Source organism: Equus quagga, chromosome 19 (assembly GCF_021613505.1).
Source record: "Equus quagga isolate Etosha38 chromosome 19, UCLA_HA_Equagga_1.0, whole genome shotgun sequence".
NCBI classification, from domain to species: domain Eukaryota; kingdom Metazoa; phylum Chordata; class Mammalia; order Perissodactyla; family Equidae; genus Equus; species Equus quagga.
Genome location: NC_060285.1, coordinates 20,245,018 through 20,270,020, shown reverse-complemented (window position 1 = coordinate 20,270,020; position 25,003 = coordinate 20,245,018). Strand labels below are relative to the sequence as shown.

The following is a 25,003-nucleotide window of genomic DNA, read 5'->3' as shown; positions in this document are numbered from 1 at the left end:
GCCTATCAAGAAAAACCTTTAAAGAAATTATTTTAGAAAGTTAGGGATCTATTGTTATGAGACAATTCAAAATATAGCTGCATCAATTTCCTGATGTGATTGATTTTTCGCCTGGATATTCTTGCAACATGATAAATATTAGGTGATAACGACCAAAAACGTGTTTTCTTTGCATTTTGTAGATACTGAAGTTTTTGGTGACAAGAGTAATTTGGTGCTGTGGAAGACCCATTTTCCTCCCTCCAGTACAATGAAAAAAAAATTATCTACAATTTAAAGCCTTGCTTTGATAGAGTAATTAATGTTACAATTCCATTATGAATACCTCAGCTACATTACAGCTTTGCTATACCTCATTTCACTCAAATGATAATTGTTCTTTAAAACATGTCTTAATTAGAATTTTCCAAATTTAATTATACTTTTACTTTCTAGGAATAAAACCTTTCAAAGAATCTTTATGGCAAATCATTTTGAAATTTGCTACTTAAATTAAAAGTGTAATAAGTTAAGATGGTCTTTTGATCAGTTTTTGAAAGCTTATTACTGTGTGTACCTATTCAAGAGGATTTAAAGAAATATCCCCAAATATAGCAAGAAAAGTTATAAAGAATAGAATTCTTAGTAGTTAACTATAGACTTGATTCCACTAGTCTGAAATCACAGAAAATTCATTTCTGAACTAATTCTCCAACAGTGGTAATGTGTTTGAACTGGTGTATTAAGAGTCTCTCATTCAACAGCCTTAGGGATCCATAGGTACTCATTTAAAGAGAGATGGCCAGGATTAGGCATTCCATGTGGCTACATGGAACCACCTGAAGGGTCCTGAATCTGATATCAACATGCCATCAGCATATGGTCTAACCAACTAAGTGAATAAAAGTCATTTGTGAACTTGCGATAGGAAAAGAACAAGAAAAATTAGGATGCTGTATTATATTACGAAAAACTTTGGCAAGTTGTATTTAAGTCTGGAGATTTTTAAAAAATTGTAGTGTTAAGATAAATACAAAAGATGTAGATATCTTCAGGTAGAGGAATATCTAATTTTCATTCATTTTTCCCAATAAAATTTGCTATTTTGAAATCTATTTTATTTCCTTTTAAAACATACAATTAATATATTAGCATTTCCTCTAAATTGTAAAAATAATCCTTACCAAAAAATTAACTTACAAATGAATACGTTGTTGCATCTTACATTGCTGTGATCCATTCAAGACAAATTATCTTCTGCACCAGGACCGTCTACCCCACTATGAATGCTTACACTATCTGAGATCCTTGTCCAAATATGGTACTAAAATGCCTTCCTCAAGTTGATAGTCTCTAAAATCTCTACAACACTTCTCTCTCACCTGAGATGAGCCCACTTTCTTATTTTAGCTTACTGCTCCTCTGGTCTTTACTTTTTTTTCCCCATTAATTAACCACAATCTTAGACAAACAAATTTATAGTTAAGGTGAGAATCACGATATTTCTAAAAGAGTAAATAAATCTAAGTAACTGCATTATTTACATTTCTATTCATTCCCTCCTTACCAGTTTGGAAAACCTCTATGTGAAGCTCCTGATTTCTGGAAGATGTGGTGAGGAGGAAAGGAGGACAGAAGGGCAATGAGAAATCAAAGTCGGGTAACAGAAAAATTATAGTTGGATCAAAGCAAAAGAACTATACCATACAATTTCAGCAAGTATAAAAACTGCCATTGTTAGTTTCTATCTTCAAAAGCTTCCTTATGAAACTTACTACTACTCTTCCTTTTGTCTCAACTTCTAAAGTAAAGGTTAAAGAGTTGTTTCAAGAAGTTAGAATGAAAGATACAAAGTCAGAAGTTAAAAACATTTTTCTGCTAAATGCCCCTGTTTTTGTTGGTTATCATTTTATATATCACTTAAAGGAAATTCCTATGAAATTTAAAACTACCTTAAGCTCTAAAAGTTCCCTCCCCTCTGCTTGCTTGCTTGCTTATACCCTCTCTCTTTCTTTCTTCTGTAGGAAGAGGTGTACAGAGGTCTGGTGCTATAGTGACTTTAAGGCACATGAAGGAAATTTTATTGGCACTTAGCAAATAAATAAACTGAAATAAAGAATTAAATGCTTTGGCTTGAAAGGGCTGTTTCAGATAAGCCACCCTATATATTATCTAAATTAATTTAATTATGATACCAATGACACAAAAATATGTTATGGAGAATAAATTCCTAAAGAAATATATTCTCTTCAAACATACTTTTATGCTTAAGAAAAACTGATTTGACAAATTTAGCATCTTAAATTTATTACCTTATAAATTATTTTTCAAAGATTATTTTGCATTCTCAATTCTCTTATGTTTCACTTACTTCCCCTTTAAAATTGCTTTTAATCAAAATTAATTTTTAATACTCTGATATATTATTAAAAGAATTCAAGTGTACAATAGCCAAATATTCTCCTACAGCTCTAATGGAGACTGGCATCTGTGTACACCAGCTTGTTGGTATGTGACTATTCTTCAAATATGATGGAGAATTCCAAACCCTCCTGAGGTTCACAATTCAACATATATTTTTTCCAGAGACTAAAAGCACCATAAATAGAAATAGTTACGGTTAAACAGCTAGTTCCTGGAAAGAAATTATTCACAAATTAACACCTTCATGGCAATTGAATGCCACCGAAGGATAGCTATAATGAAAAATATATGATATCAGTATTAAAATATTCTGAGCAATCTAACTATGGCAAAAGTGGTATTAGCGAAGAATATATGAGGAATAGATAAGAATCAAGGTAGGCGCATACAATATTACCAAATGGATATTGACAACCATCTAACAGTAGTAGCTGCCCATTACATGTTTTTCTTTCAGTGTTCTAAGGAAAACAAGAAATCAGGAAAACAAATACATCAGGAAAAGCAAGAAATTTAAAAGCTGAACTTAGCTATATTGTTTACTGCCCTCTAACAAATGTACATAAGAAAAATAAAATAGCAAAGAAAAAACAAAAGGGTAAATATATCAATTAAAACCAATACTTCTCAACATTAAATGTGTACATAGTATGACTGGTTCTGAGCTCCCTAACTTTCAAGGCAACTTGAGAAGGGTTCCAAAGGCAGCCAAAATACTGAAAAATCATAACCTGTAAAACCAGCATAATAATTCTTGACGCATGGTTTCCTTAGAGGCTAGTTCACTCACTTTGGCAGAGAATAAGTTATTTTGGTAGTTTTTTTGCCAAGCATACAACAAAAAGTTATCTGTTTCTAGGTTTTCCAGATACTCAGGCCATGGCAAAGCATAAGTACACCTTAGGGGTTCCCAACTGGTAGCTGTCAAGGTTTTCTCCCTTAGGGGAAATCGCTATCCTTCTTGCATTTGAAGTAAGATAGAATGTAGGGCAAGGAGGAGAACTGAGGTCACTTGAGTTCCACTTATCCCAACTCAGAGTTACTACTCACACAGTCTACCATTCTGCTAAGCTTTGTTTCTTTTAGTTGTTGTCCAATGGATCCGGCTGACCACTTAGTTGATGGGAAAGATAAGATATTTTCCCTTTTCGATTTTCGGAGTTGGCTAAATTACGCAATTAATTAAAAAGACAAATGTTCACTTGTATCTTTTCTTTATTCACATTCAGATGTGTGGGAAATCAATTATTGTACATGCAGCTTTTATCTTCAATGAACAGCATGATGCTAAAACACCACAAAAAGTTGTTCCCCCCCAAACCTTTATGTACTCCAAAAATACTGACCTTGACATTGATTAGTAATTTTTAGGTATTACAAAAAACACATATTAATATTATAATACCTACAGAGATAAAAAGGAATGAAAAAAGAAACAGTATGGAGATTTCTCAAAAAGTTAAAAATAGAAATACCATACAACCCAGCTATCCTACTACTGGGTATTTATCCAAAGAACTTGAAATCAACAATTCAAAGAGACTTAACGCACCCCTATGTTCATTGCAGCATTATTCACAATATCCAAGACATGGAAGCAACCCAAGTGCCCACTGACTGAAGAATGGATAAAGAAGGTGTGGTGTATATATACACACAATGGAATACTACTCAGCCATAAAAAAGACAAAATCATCTGATTCACAACAACATGGATGGACCTAAAGGGTATTATGTTAAGTGAGATAAGCCAGACAGAGAAAGACAAACACTGTATGATTTTACTCATATGTGGACGATAAACTAACATACGGCCAAAGAGAACAGCTTAATGGTTACCAGAGGGGAAGGGGGTTGGGAGATGGGCACGAGGAGTGAAGGGGCACATATATATATATAAGGTGACTGACAAAGAATAATAATGTACAACTGAAATTTCACGTTATAAACTATTATGACCTCAATAAGATTTTTTTTAAAAAAAGCAATGAAAAAAGAAATAGCATATAGTTATTAAACTAAATTTGTACCAGTGTTTTCCACAGCTTTGACTATATATGAACCAGCAGCTCCTCCTTTTGACTACACTGTTGATCAGTGATGAAGAACCTACCCCAGAACTCTCTAGACCGTGCAAAGTCACACTGGGGTTATATCCCAAAAGAGGTTTTAAAGCCTTTAATTGATCTTATAAAAACTACACCTTATCTAAAGAGCACTCCTCTTCATGCTTGATTAGTTTCCCCACATCCAAGGTGCACAACTTCTTGACGAACATCTTTAACAATCAGTGGCGATTCTTTATCTTTAAGTAATGGAAGTCACATTTCCCCAAGGCTGACATCCACTGCTGGCAACAGATGCATCAGAACCACCAGAACCAAGGAGATTATTCAATTCACATTTTAAGCCAGCCAAAGAAAACAGAACTTTAAAAAAGTCTAAGGGTCCGAAGAGACTGTTTTGGCAAATATGGTTTCAAAAAATACAAGTCATTAGCTTCTTAATGTGGAAGTCGGACTTTCCCAATGCACAATTTATTACTGGCAAAGGATTCACCAAGCTCTGCCAGTAAAAAGGGGAGAGTTGTTGGAAAAGTGATCTATGTACACAATTCCAGTTAAGTTATAAAAGCAATATGTAACTTAGTAAAGGCTTGTGCTGCACTATTATGACAACAAACACTAAATCAGAATCAATTATCTGCCACATTTGGAACACAACAGTATTACTCACTGAAAAATCTTGTGTAAAAAAATCAGAAAATGCCAGCAGGTGGGTTCCAGGAACATTCATTAACAATGAGATCCAAATTTGGGGATCAATTAATAGATCATAAATCTAGAGAGAACTTCAGATCTCATTTTATGTATGAGGGAATGAGGCTTTGAGAGGTGACATATCCTGAACATGGTAACACAGGATTGCATGACAAAGCTAAGAAACTAGCTAAGAAACTACACCATGGCACATGTCAGAAGTACAGAGTAAATATCTGAGTGTACTCCTCGCATCCAAATTGTTCTCACAGAGAATAACTACTTTCTGGATCTGTAATCATTCTTATATCTTTCAGAGAGCAGGAATCCAGGAGTGACAAAAAAAGGTATAAAGACCAAAAAGCAAGGTACTGCTGGCTTCTCTGTGAACTGGTACTTGTGACATTGGAAAGATTCTGCTGGCTTCTGTTCAAAGGAGTTTATATTAATTAAGCAGTTTTAATTATCTAGGCTCTAAAGTAGATTTACAGGTACATGGTGAGGAAAGGCAAATCCAAAAGCAGTATATTCCAGAGTTATCTAGGACCCAGGAAGAGGAAGTTTTCATGGCAGCTTAGGAAGAAAGCCAAAAAAGATTTGTAGTTCATCCTGATACCCAGGAAGCCTAAATTTTTTTTTTTTAATTTGTATTTGTAATTTGTAGGACTTTCTATGTCTTCCTATCTGAAATGAGTGATTACTATGTGGGTAGGTCAGCAAATTCAAGCTTTTATACTAGCAAAGAAGCTGAAAGGGCTTGAGAAACACTTGTCTACCCTCTTTCTTATTAGAGAGAATGAAATGGTTCTAAACAATAGTTCAGGAAGGAAGCAAGAAAAGAGATTACAAGAGGGCTGACAACCTAGTAAGTACTAAGATGCTGAGTGGGAGAATATTACACTTTGGAAAAAGATAAGAAATTCAGCCTAAGAGGAATTATAGGTATAAGACTCTGTCTATGGAGCAGCAACTCATATTTTTAAACAACAAAAATATAAAGGCAATTTAAAACGAAAGACATCCTACTACTGTGCTTCGGAGGTGGGATAACTTGTGGCACTACTAACTTCCTTTTGAGGGTATAGAAACGGTTACTTAGGAGATCACAGGAGGTTTTTATACTGTCGATATAAATACAGTGATTTTTCAGAAAGACAGGGTTATTTTTGAGAACCTTCTATCTTCTCTTTTGTTAATGCAATTTCCTAAATTCCAGAATGTAGGCTTCTAAAATTCAGCTTATGTGTATGATGGATGATAAACTACTCAAGATCATACTAATAGATGAAGGAGAACTCAATAGATGTATTATGCTGATATTGGTCTTTCTCTACATTAATAACTAAAACTAAAATACCTGAGAAAATTTGGGCATTTTAATGAAAATCTACAATCTTGTAGGGAAAGTGAAAGTGAAACACTTTCCAGTATTGATAAGGCAGTTTGTAATGAAGCTACCCTCTAGAATTAGCTGGGGTTAGGCTCCTTACAGGAAGTAGTCAAATTTGTTTTTTTCTATCTATATCCCTCTGAACCCATTTGTGCTCAGTCATACTGAAGGAACTGACCTACCTTAGCAGAATGAACAACTGATTAGAAGACTAATGCAGAAAATAGGAAGGCATTTCCCTACAGAGACACAATGTCTTACAATGGAAGGATTTACTGATCAGTCAATCAATCAATCAATCAACGGAAATTCTTGAACATGGGATAAAGGAACTCCTAAGTAAGGCTAAAAGAAGGCAGTAGTTGTATTAACAGATGGAGCATACTTTCTGGCCACCTGACCAGATGGAGGATTTAGATGAGGCTTTTTAAAACATGTTACAAACAAGCACAAGGATAAGATACAGACGTGACGGGAGATACTACTTACTTACATGTACTGGCACCTTAATTTTGCCCAAATCAGAGCATCTGATAAATTCCTAAGTTACCTTGCTAAAAATTTCATCCTTCAAAAGATAAGAGAAGCAATGAAGGGAACTGATTTAACTATTTCATACTTATATTTAAACAAAAAGGCAGAACTGAATGATGATGCAGAAGTGACAGGAACTCTAGCAGTGATCATGCCAAGGAAAGGCAACACTGGGCATTGTCCTTGTCAAATGTGTAGCCTACATCTGTAGTTGGACATTCTGACAGTCACTCATGATATCAGGAAACAGGAAAAATGGTGGATTTACAGACAGCTTAATAATGATAATCCAAAAATAATGATTACCTGATTCAAGTCAACCTTGAGAGAGACCTCTACTTGGTCTATTCTTGGTTTGGTCCTACAAAATGTTTTATGCCAATAACTTGAAGAAATGCGAGTATATCTGTACATTTCCAGGTGACACAAAGCTGGGAAGGAAAGTTAATATGAAGGATAAAATAGTCCATTCAACAAATATTGACTGAGCATCTTTATGGGCAAGGTGTTAAAGTGAATATAAAGATGAATAAAGATCCAGTTCTTCCTCTCATGGTTTCCTTTTCAAAAGGGGAGAAACAAATACAGATAAATTATCACAGAACCAAAGTATGAGTGATAAGTTCCATAAAAAGTATAAAGTGGATGGACAGGTCAATGAAGGCAGATATTACTTCTATCTTTATGTGTTGGTGGGTTCAGAATCTGGGATGCTTTAGTGGAAGTGTTCATGGAGCATGTCAGATGAGTAGAATTTGGATATGCAGGAATGAAGAGAAGAGGAATCTAAATTCAGAGGTGGAAAAGCATAGAGAATTGGGAAGGGTTTGTGGTTTTGTCTGAGGAATGAAATGTAGGACAGGGAGCAGTAGAAAACAAAAGTTGGGTAATAAGATTCTGGGATACAGGTTGGCACAATAACCTAAAAACAATAAAATTAAATTTAACTTGGATGAACTTCTAGTTTTAGGATGGCAGTGTAAAGATGTTGCTCCCTCCTTTCTTCTTGAAAATTACCCCAAACAATAAGGCAAAAAGAAATAGAACACAAACTTCAATTTTAAGAGGCATATATGAACTACAATACATGGAAATTAAAAGCAGATAAAAGAATGATGATGACAGAACAGCAGAGGACGGCCAAGTCCATGTGCCTGAAGAGGCAGACACCACAAAGCAGCAGCACTTGCAGAACCCTGGAAATGTTCAGGAGTCAGAAACTCCTGGACCAAAGGCAGAAGGGAGGCAAAGGACGGAAATGAGGAAAACTGCGCTAAAAATGGGAAAAGCATAAGGCAGAAGAAATTAAACTCCTGCTCATACTAAGTGATACCAAGCAAAAAGGATGGGCTGAAGCTAAGTGCCAAATTCTGCTAGGGAATTAGATAGTTTTTAAAAAAAACAAAACAAACAATTCCTTATTCTTTCTGAAATGTTTTAAATACAAGTTATTTTAATGTTATAATACAGTATAAAATATTTTTAAACAGTTCTTCATCAGAAGAGCTTTTTTAAAATACATATGTTCGAGCTCCAAGTCCCAACTCCAGAGACTCCAGTAGAGTGGGGACTAGGAACTTCTATTTGACAAAGCTTCTTAGTCTGAAAACCACTGAGCTAGTGTAAAAAAGAAACCTATCATCAAAACATATCAAAAGATAAAAGCCCATAGAGAAAAAGATAGGCATTTTCATTCATAGGTAAATACTATGTGCCAGGTATTGTCTAGGAACTGGGAATAGTGCAGGACAAAAAAATTCCCTACTCTCATGGAGTTTATATTCTAGTAGCAGGAGAGACACAAACCACATACAATATGTAGTATTTTACATATTACTGGATGGTTACATGAAGAAAAACACAGCAGGGAAGGGGTAAAAGGAATGGGGACAGAGAGAAGGTAATATCTGAGTAAAGATTTGAAGGAAGTGAGTGAGTAAACCATGAAGATATCTGGGAAACAGTGTTTCAGGCAGAGAGAATAGCTGATGCAAAGGCCCTGAAACAAGAGACTGTCCATATACTTATTCAAGGAACATCAAGGAGGCCAGTAGAGCTGGAGCAGAGTGAGTAAAGATACGAGATCAGAAACGTAACAGGGGAACGAAACTGTACAGGATCTCATAGGCCTGTGAAGGACTTCGGTTTTAGTCCTAGCGAAATAGTAAGCCACATGATTAGAAAAATGAATATTTAAAAGAGTCATTTAAATATATATACACATACATATGCTATACATGATTCTGAAAAGCAATGTAATTTTTCTAAGTAATTAATAACAAAAATATTGTCAAGTGGTATCTGACCTTACCTGGCTAAACAAATCTAGACAATACCTAATATAGTTCCTTAAAGTAAGTGTTTAATAAATACTTGTGGAATAAATGAACAGTGGATTTATACTGAAAAGGGAAATGAGTTTTTGAAGTTTGTGTAAAATCAGAGGCAACGTATCAAGAATATAGCACTTATCCTAAGATGCAGTTTTTCCTGAAAGATTTCAGGGCATTCTTACAGAGATCACCAAGTAGATGTTCCCATTTCCTATATTCTATGTGAGGCAAGAAGAGACTGACATAAAAAGCCCTCTAGAGTCACTTTGAAACTTCTCTGCTTCTGATTGAAAGAGTCACACATATACTTTTTAACAGACCAAATTTTAAACTTAGCTTAAGCTTTCCTAGGTTCTAGCTTTAAAAACTTATGATTCCTAACCAAACTAGCTGTACTTTATTCTTATTAATTAAGGAACTTTATATAATTTCATCCCAAAGTCTAGTTCATTTTTATTTATTATTTTTTTAAAGATGGGCACCTGAGCTAACATCTGTTGCCAATATTTTTCTTTTTCTTCTTTTTCTTCTCCCCAAAGTCCCCCCAGTACATAGTTGTATATTCCAGTTGCAGGTCCTTCTAGTTGTGCTATGTGGGACGCCGCCTCAGCATGGCCTGATGAGCAGTGCTAGGTCTGCACCCAGGATCCGAACCAGTGAAACCCTGGGCCACCAAAGCAGAGTGCGGGAACTTAATCACTTGGCCACGGGGCTGGCCCCTGGTTTATTTTTTTCTAAAGCCTAGAGCCCAGGATTTTGACCGTCAATGAAGAATTCTGAAAGTGACAAATCCTCTTCTGACAGCTAGGAAAAGTGAACATACTTTCTTCTACCCACTGTCACCACTCTAGCTTCTGTATGAGCTAATCTACTCTTTCTGGTTGTCAGATAGTATTTGTTTTTAAATTATTTCAGTGATAAATAATGCCATGGACAGCAAAACAAAACTGTTCTTCTTTAATATTAGTACTTCTTTTGCCTGATAATAGAATTTTACAAAAGCATTAATTTTTGATTAACAGAAAAATGATGGACAGCTAGCTCCTTCAGTCACTGTAATCGGACTCTCTAAAGGAATGAAAAGAAATTAACTTCTGCTGTTAGAGACAACTGCAAATATTTTTGGTATCATACTATATAATGATTTCTTAGAAAACATAAGAATTCTAAAGCCATATAATATTAAAAGCATTACCTTACATAGCCAAGAGACTTATGCTTTTGTCTAAGAACCAAACCGCTGACAGATGAAATTCAGAATGAAAATACACAAAAAACCCATTATTTGTGCTAGCATATGGGAATTAAGCTAAAGCCACATGATTTACCAAAAGAATAGTTCACTTTCATTCCCCCATCTATCACAGCCAAGATTTGCAATGATAACTTTATATACAGCAGAAAAATTTATATAAATCTATATTAAACTATGTTAATTTGAAGTGTGAGATCAATTTTAATTAGAAAGATTTGACTTCTGCTTACTTTTCATCAGGGCATTAATTAAGCATAGGAAAGAAGTAAAAGAACAGAAAAACTTGGTCACTCAGTTTAGCAGTTTTCTCAGATTGAAAAAATAACAATGAAACCTCCAGGGTTAAGAATTTCAAATGAGGCTGCTAGATAGAGAAGACAGACCAAATTAGCTTACCACTTGAACCATTTTGAGATATCTGGCATATCTTGGATCCTTGGCTACAGTTAAGATATTTTCTGCTGTTACTTCACTTTCCTGTGGTCCAGAGTCTTGTAAACTGTTCTGCTGTAGAGAGTATTGGGCGTAAATCTTTAGAAAATTCACAAAAGGAGTCCATTATGTTACTTAAAAGGGATGTTTCCTTTTATAATTCTAAAGCAATCAATATCAAAACAAATATTTCTAAAGTTAAACACCAATAATTTAATTATGGGATATATCTTTCTAAATATTTACAAATACTTTAAGATTTCAGAGGAAGTTACACTTAATATCAACATTATATTATTCCTTAAAAAACACAAAGATATTCACGGCATTAAAAAACATTAGAATTCTACTTTACTCTGTGTCCCCAGAGTGCTGATATATTACATGAATTATAGAAGGGCATATTATTTTAATAAAACTTTTAATAAAGCTAATAAAACTACTTGATTTGTCAGTTGTTCAACTCCAGCAGACAACTGATTTTCTAGGTATCTACCATCTACACAATTGAATTTCTCATTTATTAAATAATCTTACTCTAAGTAGATAGGGTTATTCTAATATCTCAGAAAGCAATGCCTGGAGAGTTTGTGGAAGAGAAGCCCATTTCCCAGACAAAATTATCTGGTTTGGTATATTTCGGCTACTGCTGGAACTATTAATGGTAACATTCTCCACAGAGTGGTTAAGATTAAATGCTGAATACTACTTACAACGAAGAATACCGGGGAGCGGTCTTCTTAGATAAAAATGCTTTCATCGCACAGGCAGTTCTCACTTTGCCTGGTACTGTGTTAACTGAAACTTGTCCATATTGGAGCCCTATCTTCACTTAAGTGCAAAGCTAGGACTGTCTGTATTCTTGATTTTTCTATCAACCTGAACATTTAGACTAAGTTTACTTTTATCAGTTCTCACTCATTATCTGTATATTAGCATTAAGAGGAAGTTCCTTAACAGAATGAAAAATCAATTTATGTCTACATATCTATGCTGAAATATAGATAAATCAAGAAATATTTAAAAATATTTATCGTTTTTAGAATATAAATGTGAATTATATATTAAGGTTTTTCCTTAGATAATTCAAATACAAATTAAACCTGTTGAAAACTCTGAAGCAAATAAAACATCCCAAAATCCTTTACGTTTCTCCCGTTATGTGACACTGTTAAGTGTATAGAAGTGAGTAGATACATATGTTCATCTGTAAAATACATAAATACAAAAAGTTCAAAACATTTAATTAAATAAAAAAAATCAAACAAAACTGAAGTATGTTTTTAAAAAAATTATGGACAATAAACTCATACAATAGCACAATGGAGCAAATGATAATTACATACAGGGCCAATGGATTTCAAAACTCAGCCATTAACTTTTGTCTAATAACCAAGACCTCAACAAGGTTTAATTATGTCAGGTCTTACACCTTTGCTATTTGAATGACCCATTAAATCCTCTATCATATCTCTCAACTGTCCTTCATTTTATGCTCAAATTAATCTCAAACTGTACAATTGGATGTTCTATCGTGAGTAATGATAAGATCTGAATCATGAAATTAAAGTTGCAGAAAAATCAGTATGCAAAGGTCTTTGACTCATATATAGATTAGAGATTGCAATGAATGCATGATTTTTTTTAAAAGTGCATGATTATCCTTTATCTGATAAGTGAGTTGACTTTAATGCCCATGGAAATGCCTTAGGAAATACCTAAATTCGTTTCAAAATATTTTACATAAAATATACTAATCAATAACAACGGAGAAGAAACAAATTGATTTGAATATAAAGAACATGCTGAGCAGTTATTTCATTAAGCTAATCAACACATAACTTTACCACAATTTTTTAAACTCAGGAATCCAAAAGAACTTCATAAATCCTCCAAATGAATTACTATATAATTTTTAAATAAAATTGCCAGAGATACACCAGGTTATTCTGAATTTTAGAAAATTCAGCTCTGATAAATCGTAATCAATTTTTTGAGACCTTAAATAGGCAATACAAACACAACTGCAAAAGTTTTTAAATATATATTATACATGGCATTCATAATAACACCTGGAAAAATTAACATTCAAAGTTAGACAGATACTTAAAAAATTTATAGAAATGTATGATAGCTAGTATCCACCCAAGAATAACTGAGAGGAAGAGTAGAAACAGTTTCTTAATATATTTTACACATGCTTCGTTCTATGAAAAGGGTGGTCCATATTTAATTGAAAGAACCTTCTAAAGTTAAACTCCTCTACAACATCTGGATTTCCTCTTGTATATTACAAATATTTCAGTGGCCATGATAATGGAATTTGCTATCTTAATTAAATGGATATTAAATTTTCTAATATCTAATTGTTAAATAAATGGTCATCTAATTCATTCCCCAAATACATATTATATCTAAATATATGGCTCCTCCTAGAGGGCCTCGCACCACATGTGCTCAATATGTTTAATGAATTCAGCACAGGTACTGGAGACAGTATAGTGTAGCAGGTAAGAGTTAGGACTCTTGGCACCAGATTGCCTGGGTTAAAATTCCAGCTCTTACACTTGTTGTTTGACCTTCGGCAAGTTAACTTCTGTATACCTCATCTGACACATTTGTAAAGTAGAATTGATAATATAGTATTTACTTCTATATTAGTGAGGATTACAGGGCACCATAGGGCTGTAGTGAGGATTAAATGAGTTAATTTATGAAAAGCACTTAGAAGCATGCCTGGCACACAGTAAGCACTCTCACATGTTAGTCATTATTATCACGGTCACCACTATCATGATCTGAAAAGTATCTCCAGGTACAAATGCAAAATTCCCTATAGATAGGACATCTACGTGTTCAGTATTACTTGGTAGATCAACATTTTAGTCATCATTTTATTTTGAATTTTAATACCTCGTTGAGATACACGAGAGACTGTCCTTAAACAATGAAGAATTTTTATTTTTTGACATAAAAAGTAATATAAAATTTAAATTTATACAGAGCATAAATGAACATCAGAACGTAAGAACCAGATGCAAAGTGTGGCCCTTCCTCGATGCTGATTTGAACAAATCAACTCTAAAAACACACTTTTTAGACAAGTGGTATTTCTTAGATCAGTAGCTCTCAAATTTCAAGAGTCTACAAATGACTTAGGGATCTTGTTAAAACATAGATGCTGATTCAGGAGGTCTGGGGTGGCGCCTGAGATTCTGCATTTCTAACAAGCCCCCAGGTGATGCCTATGCTGCTGGTCCACAGAGCACACTTTGAGTAAGAAGGGGTTAGATGATACCAGGGAATTACTGTCAGTTATACTGTGTCTGCTAAAGGCATTGTGGTTATATAAGAAAATGTCAGAACTTTTCAAAAATGCTCATGAATTATACAGGAGTGAACTAACATGATGCCTGGATTCACTTGAGCAAGTGACAAAAAAGACATATGAAACAACTGTAACAAAATCTTAACTGGAGAATCCAGGTAATGGGCATCTGGGTATTTATTGTACTATTCTATTTTTGTGTATGTCTGAAAGTTTTTATAATAAAACATTTAAAAAGTACATTTCTTACAAGAACTTGGAACAATTTCCGTAATGAATCTGAAGAAATTAATTATATTCAAGATTTTTTCTAGTCCTGTATAGATCAATTTTTTTATAAGTAAAGAAGCTATTAAAGGAACAAATAACAAATAACAAAATAAAATAAAACAGCCAACTTTTTTTCGAACTTCATTTTCTATCTTAAGGTTTTAAAATGTTATTATTTAAAGTTTTACATTTTTATTTAACTTCTTCCTTCAAACCTGCTGCTTAGGTCTATGTGGTTCAACCAAGAAGATGTGCTCATGTTTCTTGGAATTTATACCTACCTGTGATTGCTCTGAAGTGGTTTCAGAATGTGATTCCCTTGTGACATTTATAGGAGATACTTCAAACGTGACATCATCTAGGCCTGGGATAGACGACAACTGAGAAAACAAACTTAATGTTGGTATATGAGAATAATATTAGGTGCTTACACTTTAAGTTTTTACATGTGTGTGTTTTAAATGGCTGTCTTAAGTTTTAAGCCTATAGAAATAGGTTTATAAAATCTCACCTTTGGTGTTTGAAATTCTCCATGCCATAAACTATTTAAAAGTGAAAGGAATTCACAAACAAAATATTTTTGAAGAATTTCTCACAAATCTAATTTAGCTTATACCCATTCTTTTCCCGGGACTTATTTTTAAAATATAAGAAACTCTGGTGTAAGGAACGAGAGCACAGGCTTTGAAGTCAGACTGCTGAGGTTTAAGTCACAAGCTATGTGACCTGGTGTAAATCTCCTGAGACCTCAATTTTCTCACCTGCAAAGCATGGATAAGAAAACTTACAAAGTTCTTGTAAAAAGATTTTTATTAAACATACTTTGTAAAAAAAAAAAGTGCTTTGCAGCATATTTTAACTTTGAATTATCTGGGTAATGACAAACTCTTGACATGTTTTAATGTCTGATACAGCTCCTTCTTTTTTCTTTCTTTAAACATTTATCACTGAATATTACTAAAACGTGTTATTTTTCATACACAAAAGATGGGCATGTTGTCAGTGGTTAAGCATCTCAGGTTGGATTTGCAAAATCCATGCAAACCCTCTTTTCTAATTTCATCCTGATATCAACAATATACATTTGTCAGACGTTTGGCTAACTTTGGGGATTAACTCTACGGTCATGGAAATAATTAAGGTTAACTTGTCCATATGGTAAGTTAACTTGTGACCTTGGACTCTAGCAAGAATTCTCCAAACATTAAAATAAGACACATACTTACAATAAAGAATAATGAAAAAACTAACGGTAATAAGATCTGAAGCAGCGATATTCATTGAGAACTGTTGACTGACGACACTACTTAGCACAGTGGCTATGGTCCAAATAGTTTCAAGTGAGTATGGCTGCTAGGAAAATATCTTGAATATGTTCAAGCCCAGGTATCCTACATTTTCCAAGCTAGAGAAATGTTCTGAGTGAAATATAATGACTGAAGTCCACAAGAAGACAAAGTACAAACTAGACACTCTGATCCTATGCTAAAGATATTAGTCATTTTACTGCCTCATAAATATTCAATAAATATTTCTTCAGATCAATTTTTTTTTGATAAAAAAACATAGTCACAAAAATATACTAATGTCTCCATTATTTTATAAACAGGAAAAACATATAAAAGCTGCAAACTTTAAAATCAAAACAGCCTTCTATTTTTCCTAGTTATTAATTGTAATTTCTGACACCATATTAGTACTCTTCATTAGTATTTAAAATATTCCCAAATGCAAAATAGCTGATATTTTCCCCAAATTTTGTTCTGGAGATATCTGAAGTTTTATGTAATTTTTACTGTGTTAGTAAATGATTACTATCAGGATAACTGTGAATTTTACATCAAATGAAGTAAACTATATAATGGCTCAATTTGTTAATATGTTACTTATATTATGCTTTTCACAAGTATAATGAAAGAAATCTCAATCCACATGTACATTTAAACAGACTCAGTTAATGATTCATAATGAATATCACTTCCTTTGCAATTATAATGAATTAAAAATCAAACAAAAACCACTGTCCTGCCTCATGGATACAGGAGCTAAATTGGATTCATTCTCAAATGCAATTAAAGTTAAATATGACTGAGGAAGTTGGTATGTGTAGAGCAAAGTTTACACTATAAATTATTCAGAAATACAAACCTTTGCATCTAAAATATTGAGAGTTGTTTCAATTTGTTGGATTCGAAGAGAAAGGTCTGCTAGTTTCTGGAAAAGAAAGATTAGAAACAAAAGAACAAAGTCTGAATAAAATGAACTGTTAAGGATGACAAAGGGCAGCCTAGAAAATAATAAAAACCATGGTTTAAGTATTTATGATTTTCTAATATGCTACTCTCTTATTGACAGGAGTAGGAATGGGAATCAAGTAGTCTACAATGTTCATTGGCATCCTTCATGGTTATTTTATAAAACTAGATTCACAGATAAGAAAAAAACTACGTTTTCAGCCTTGTCAAATTCATTATCAGAGCCATAATCAATCACTGGGGCCAGGATGTCCACTCCTCCCAGGACAGAGATTTGTTCACTGCTATACCCTCAGTGCCCAGAACAGTACCTGACACTTAACAGGAGTCTAATAATTATTTGTTGATGACTGAGGGAATTCTTCATAGAAAACAGAATAAAAATTAGTTCAAGACAGGGGCCGGCCCCGTGGCCGAGTGGTTAAGTTCGCGCGCTCTGCTTCGGCAGCCCAGGGTTTCGCTGGTTCATATCCTGGGCGCAGATATGGCACCACTCATCAGGCCATGCTGAGGAGGCATCCCATATAGCACACCCAGAGGGACCCGCAACTAAAATATACAACTAGCGGGGGGCATTTGGGGAGAAAAAGCAAAAAAAAAGAAGTTTGGCAACAGTTGTTAGCTCAGGTGCCAATCTTAAAAAAAAAATTAGTTCAAAACAGCCTGAGGCAGGATCTGCCTTTCTAAGTTAAACACCTAAGTATACATAAGTATTCCCAAATTCAAACTTTTCAAGTTTGAAAAGTAAAAGGCGACGAAATTAGAAAATGAGCAGTTCATGCTGGAAAGAATTAAAACAAAGAGAAAGAAAGAGTACTAGAAAAGCAAAAGGAATCAATCTACCACCAAAATCCAAGATAAACCAGAACCAAGAACTTACCATGCTCTAGTTATTCTGTACAATTAAATTATCTATCTATCTATCCACACAAATAAAAGTAATATCATAAAATATGATCCATAAGAACATTTATTTAAAACTCTTGAACCCTAAACATTATTATATTCAGTGACAGCGTCCAAGAGCAGTTGGCCAGTTTACTAGTTGGCAGATGTGTAGCACTCTGACCCATTTCTGGGACGTTATCAAGATCCTGACTAAATCGTAAGCAGAATTTTAACACCCCAAGAAATGATCATTTTGCCCACATTGAGAGGGGAGAAAAAAATCTGAAAGCAACCACAGAGTAGTTACCGCTTCTTCACAAGACAGTTATTTCTAAGATGAGCATCTTGATATCTACAGACATAATCTGGAAATAAAACATTAGAATCTACTTTTAATGGCATTCAAAGCTAAGTTTAACCTTGATTCCTGGATTTGTTCACATTAGGCTTTTACGTAAACAAATACAGCTCTATGAAACACCACAGGGATGAATTCCCCTCCAAATTAAAAGTGTTTTCCTGAAAATCATGAAAATTAAACTGGCAAATTTAGACTCTGGGTGACAATGATGTGTCAATGTCAATGTAGACTGTAACAAATGTACCATGTTGGTAGCAGATGCTGACAGTGCAGAAGGTGGTGTATACAGGGTGGCAGGGGGAAGTATACAGGAACTCTGTGCTTTCTGCTCAATTTCGCTGTGAATCTGCAACTGCTCTAAAAAATAAAGTTTATTATACAAAAAAGAAAGATGGAAAATCCCCAACTATTGCATAGATAGAATTTTTATTATTCAAAGCTAACAAATGATCAACCCACTTCTCACTAAGACTAAAGTGCCACTGTGCTAAATACTGGGAATCAAATTTTTCTGATTAAATTTCCTAAAATAGATGTTGTTTATCTGGAGTTATTAAAAATTGGTATTTAATTTTTTCAGAGTTAGATCATAAAACTAAATTGTCCTTAAATGGGAACTCAGTGATTCACACGGAATAGGCTAAGAATTGAAATACAAGTCTTAGTAAATAAGGGAATAAGGATGAAAATGTTTATCTGGAAAACTACTTGTTGATAAGGAAGATTAAAGAGGCCTGGAGAAAAAAAGCTATATTTTCTAGAACAGAATTATCCATTTTTTTGGATGCAGATTTGTCTGGTATATCAATCTTTTGCTTTAACACTCATTTTACCTACTCTCATCTACTATCATCAAATCTTCACCAAAATAAAATGTTTTCTTTTAATAAAACAAGATTATATGAATGATTTAGTCATATAAAACATGAGACTGATCTAAACAGCAATTATTTTTATTTATAATAATTTATCTGAATATCTTTGCTATCTAAGCTAATTACAACCAGAATTGTGAAGAATAAAGAAATCTGAAACAATCGTAATTTACTAAACAAAGACCTGTGATTTCTATTGGTGAGAGCCATAGGTTCTAATACTACTGTGCATTTTTGTTGATTAAATTTAAAGTTAAAGAAAATGTGAAACTTAAGTTAGAGGTAAGTAAAAATACAATTTTTTTCCCATCCAAGTTCATGTACTCCAAGTTTAGAACCACTATGTAAATGATTTTCTCAAAATCAGATCAACAAAAGGCTGTTCCTCTTGGCTAGGGAAGATCTTTGTTGTGGATAAATGGTGCTATTATCCATAAAAGTATTATCCATCTTCTCTAGAGCTGGTTTTTGAGGGTTTAAAATATTAAACATCTTATCTGGATGATATAATTTAATAAAGAACATATTACTATATCATAATTTTGAGTTTTTAAACGTATATAATTGGTTTCTTTTGTAATCCAATGCATATTATTTTATACATTGCAAAACATTAACTTCCTTTCACTAGACTGCCAAAGGGTCCATGGCATAATTAAGAACCTCTGCTTTTCAAAGATGATTCAGAATAAAAAATGCTTTTGAGTCTGTTCCCATGGAATTACTGCCACAACATACACAAATATATACTTTTTAAAAGTCATTGTCACTTGACAAAGTGCACCTGGCTTCATTTACGGGCTGCTGAGGTTCATTTCTAAGATGTTCATGCCTTCTGCATTTTCCTTCTACAACCCCCAGACCACTATAAATCAGGTCTCTCAACTTGGGCTCTGTTGTCATTTTGGCCTGGATAATTCTTTGTTGTGAGGGACTGCCCTGTGCACTATAGGATGTTTAGCAGAATCTCTGACCTCTACCCACCAAATGCCCCTAGTACTCTCCAGTTGTGCCAACTAAAAACATCTCTAGACATTGTCAAATGTCCCCTGGTTGAGAACCACTGCTCTAAAGTGTAGATGACTACGGATAGTAACTGTCCCCATATCTGAAAGTTTTAGCAAAGAGGAAATGGAAAGGTAACAGTCTTTCTCCTCCTTTTAACTATCCTCTTATCTTTATAAGGATTTAAAGAACCTGAAATACCTTGGTTGGAGACAAAGGGGGAATTTTACAAGGTACCTGAAGTTTATCAGATAAGCTGAAAATCTCTTGATTTATCACCCACCTATTTCTAAGGCAGAGCATTTTATTAAAGTGAAAAAGAAAATGAAAGGAAGAAATATAGAGTTAACAGTTGAACATGGAGACAAAAATAAAATACTGTGGTTTGTCAGGCTTGTAAAATATCCAGTTTGCATATCCAGTTCTCTAAAAGAGAAACGGTATTTTAAAATAATGGATCTCTTGGTATATTACACTGGGTTGGATATGTCCTAGAAGTCAGAAAGGGAAGCAGTTGATGGTTTTATTAAACTTCATCCGACGCTTAAGCCCAGCAGTTGTAAAAGTTGTAAAAGCAGTTGTAAAAGTTGTAGCAGTAAATAGGGTTTTAAGCAAAACATTATCTGGTTGAAGGTTAAGTCTGACTGTGGGCTTAAAAATTGGAGGTAGAAGATAAGCACTGTAAAATTTCTAGGTCATATGAGAATTCTCAGCACTTTTGCCTGTACTTAAAGATTTTAGAAAAAATAAACACTTTAGAATATTTTAAAAAAGATTAAAACTCCAGTATTCTAGGCATGTTACAAGTCTAAATCAAAATAACACACCTGACTGCCCTGTTTATAGAGTGCCTTTGACTTTAAAATTCAGTGTAGGGTTAAATTTCTGCTCAGTTTTATCTGCAATATGCATAGAACTTGTGTTGCTCCCCACACCCTCCATTTTAAATTTGCGGTCCCAATGGACTCCATAAGATTTTGTAACAAAGGCCAGAATAGAAATGCTTACTGGGGATTTCAAAAGGAAGACGAGATGACCTTGAGTAACTTCCTAACTTGGGTTTGACTCAACTACTTTCCTTTCTCTGTCTTCCTACTTTTCTCCTACCCTGGTTCCAGTCTTTACAAGAGTTACAAAGTAGCCTGGTATCCAGAAAGTTTTTAAGAAGTTAAGTCCTCCACTTTTCTCTTTATTAGAAAACACTAAAACCAGTATTAGTGATGAAGAAACAGCCCTAGCAATTTGTCTCAAATTTAGCTCCGGTTTGAGTTTAGCTGTGACTGAAGTTGTTACAGTTTAGGTTTGGTTCAAACCAGATTATGTGAAAAACAAAAAACAAATCAGGTTTTGTTTTTCCCCCAGTTAACTTCCACTTCAAAAAATAATAGCTGAGGTTCATTTTTTTGTTGAAGAAAACAGTTGTTTTGGTTTTTGCTTAAGGCTTTAACTAAACAAGGACTACAGGTCTAATAGGTGCCATTAACAAATTACATCCCATTTCGAAAAACCACACTGATCTTAACTCGTGAGAAAATGGCACCTTATGTTTGAATACATATATTATATCCTCGGAATGTATCATATCAAAAAAGACATCACTTTATTATTTTTTCTTTGAGGAACATTAGCCCTGAGCTAACTACTGCCAATCCTCCTCTTTTTGCTGAGGAAGACTGGCCCTGAGCTAACATCCGTGCCCATCTTCCTCTACTTTATACGTGGGACGCCTACTACAGCATGGCTTTTTGCCAGGTGGTGCCATGTCCACACCCAGGATCTGAACCAGCGAACCCCAGGCCGCTGAGAAGCGGAATGTGCGAACTTAACCGCTGTGCCACCAGGCCGGCCCCAAAAAAGACATCACTTTAAATGGACATGGCATAGCAAAGAAAAGAATACAAATCTAAAAAATAAATTATGAAATAGCTATAAAGACGACAGTGCAGTCTCTCACTTGAAAATGATATAAACATGCCTCCTATTTGGATCAGAAGGTGCAACATAATAGAATAGCGAGGCATGTTTTTTTTGTAGTTAATAAATCAGAGTTGGAATCCTAGCTCTGCTATTTTCTAGCTGGGTGATGTGGGCAAGTTAGAGCAGCTACTGCAGCTTTAAATACTAACTCAAATACATATTGAATGAATGAATAAGCAAATGATATAAATCTCTCTACATCTCTGTGCCTGCATTTCTAAAAGAGAGATAACTGGACCTCTCTCAGAGGGCTGGGCTGTGGTGACTAAACACACATATAACACTTAGTACAAAGCCTAGCACAGAATAGGCACACAATAAATATTAGTTCTTGTCATCACACCAAGCAAACAGATATCCAAACTGTTACAACATAAATTGTAAATAATGAGTTATATTCAACCTAGAGTTTTATCCGTCAAGGAGAAAAAGGCAATAAGTGACCTTTAAACTTCCTGAGTTTTGGTCAATAACCTTTTCTCTAAAGTTCAAAGAAGAATTGGGAATAGTGATAAAGTCAAAACAGTTGGGGAGAAGTTGACAGAGGAACAGAAAGGGGGAAAAGAAGGAATCATGAGACTTTCATAATTTATAAGTAATCAATAAACAAGAGACGATTATTGTTATATTTGATCTAGTCCCCAGTAAACAGCACTCACTCCTCAGGCAGTGAAGTTGTTAGGCACTACAAAGGTGAGGGGCTATCCTTGCTTCACAGCAGCCCCATCAAGTTGCTTTCAGAGGTATGTGCGCTGGTGGTGGTGGTTTTATTTTTTAACCTGGTGATGAGAGTGTGAGGATGGAGTATTTGCTCATCTCTGCTAACAATCCTGGAATAGTCTCTCTCCAGATACTTCTCCACCCTGCCCTGATATAAAAAGTGAAGGACTCAATCCTTGGCTTACTGCTTTCTAGTCAGTCAATTCTATAACCCATTTAGAGAGGGAGCGGTACAAGATAAAACCCACGGAAGCAACCACCTTAGTCTCTGGGCCTGTTAAGTACAATATATTGAATTGAGCTTCTTACTCTATCAATTATCATTTTGCTTTCATTGCCTTAGTGAGAAGGCAGATGAGATTTTGATAACTAGACAAAAACAGCAGCTGGAATCTAACACAAGTGAATAGTTTTCCTGTCTCTATGAAATTTTAATAACACATCTAACAAAAACTCCAGTTGCTAAGGCTATACTTTATATCAAATAGAAGACAAAATGAACTAAATACTGTTTAATTGGCTCACCTGTGAATTATCTAATTTTACTCCTTTTTCTCCTTTCTTACACCCAATTTCAACCCATGTTTCCTATTTTCCTCCTCATTCTTTTTGGCTTTTGTTTTTGTTTTTTTTTTAAAGACAGAGATCCCTGGATCTGGTGCCTAATCCTTAATTGGATACTTAATCTTCATTTCACAAGTCACTTGCAAAAGTATTTTTATTTTTATTTCCATAACGATATTTGATGCCAAAGCTATGTTTCTAGTCTACCTCCCCAATCATCTTTTGGATCAAGGGATGTAAAATAATTTTAATATAAACTGAAACAATGCATACTTAAAAATGTAAATCTCTGGGGTAAGAAAAACACAACCAATTTCAAAATAAAAAGTTTTCCACTGTGAAATTTTGGAATTCCTTTTGTTCTCTTTAATCACAATAAGCCTTACTGAAGTATTTCACAAAGGCTTCTAGAAAACTAATTCAGAGATGGGGTACAGAACTGATGGGAACAGAATCAAAGAGGATTTAACGCATGTTAACATCATAACTGGGCGATGACGTCACAGTATGTGAATACCGTAAAGGCTGTAATTCTTTTCTACTCAATCGCCACCTTCAAAAATGCAAGGCGATTTCTAGGCTACTCATTAAACCATTATCAGAGGACCTACCTCCTCACAAACTGTAGAAAAGCGGTTGAGGAACTGTACAGTGTGCACCACAAATTGGTTTAGAAATGCCACCGTTCTTTTCTGTTGAATAGCTGGTACCTGTATTATGTAAAAACAAATATGATTCGTACAGGAGGAACGTACACCGTGCAATCCCTTTGATCTTAACAACAACGAGGCGTTCTGCTGTGTGATATGAGCTCTTTGAAGTACTGTGAATAGTCTTTAACTTGTTTCCCTAAACTGTGGGGGTGGGGTGTCCGAAGATGACAGAGGCTGCAGAAAAGTTGGAGAATGAGCTCTGGATTCACAAGTACGAACTTGCCGGTAAAAACAACACACATGAACTCACAAAACACTTGGGGGCCGAATAAAAGAGGTAGGGTTAGAGGTCGCAACCGGCCCATGTCGCCAGCGGGTCTCCCTTGAGCAGACTCGTGACGCGGGAAGTGAAGGCTGGGAGAGGCACTCTACCCCTTAAACAGCTGGGCAGGGATCCCTTTTCAAAGTGAACTCTGGAACTTTCCCTCCCGAGACCGGCAGAAAAGAGGCCCGGGGCCTGGGAAAGGATGGGGCATGGAGAGATGGGGGTCTCCCTGGGAACCGGCAGTGCTTTCCCCATCCTCCTCCCGGGTCGCCGGAAGTTCAACTCCGCCTTTTACAAACCTTGGTCAGGTCTATGCCTGACCCCATGAGAGGAAGCCCGTCCTCATCCATCGCTTCAGCTGGCGGGCGACCCAGGGATCACCCGCAAACCCCTCCCCGTTGGGACCCTCCCAGTCCGGTAATAGTGTCCCAACGCATCTCCTAGTCCCCGCCTCCCAAGCCCTACCAGCCGGAAGGAAACGCCTCCGTTCGCCAATCACTCGGCGGTTCCCGGAGAGCCCGCCCCTTCGCACGGCATTCCGGGATTGGTAGTTCTAGGCCCGGATTGTGACGTCAGACGCGGGGGCGCAGGGTGGCAGACGTCTGTGGTAGTAGTAAAATCTTCCAAAAGGGGCAAGAAAAAAGAAAGTAAAAAAAAAATTGAGTCCGTTTGAGGT

General features: G+C 35.1%; 1 protein-coding gene across 2 annotated transcripts in view; it reads right to left on the bottom strand.

Moving 5' to 3' along the window:
• The window catches only part of WASHC3 (WASH complex subunit 3), a 43,115-nt gene extending 18,330 nt beyond the window's left edge, over positions 1–24,785 (bottom strand). Inside the window, exons 1-5 of one of the 2 annotated variants that reach the window (XM_046646004.1) lie at positions 24,627–24,785; positions 23,961–24,059; positions 16,853–16,918; positions 14,986–15,084; positions 11,071–11,178 (exon numbers count right to left, since the gene is read on the bottom strand). In XM_046646004.1, coding sequence (XP_046501960.1) covers positions 11,071–11,178; positions 14,986–15,084; positions 16,853–16,918; positions 23,961–24,059; positions 24,627–24,677 — 423 coding nt within the window. In that variant the 5' untranslated portion in view covers positions 24,678–24,785. Of the gene's footprint in view, positions 1–11,070; positions 11,182–14,985; positions 15,085–16,852; positions 16,919–23,960; positions 24,060–24,626 lie in introns of both variants that reach the window. The other variant, XM_046646003.1, reaches the window with a different exon arrangement.
• Between the last annotated feature and the right edge of the window lie 218 nt (positions 24,786–25,003).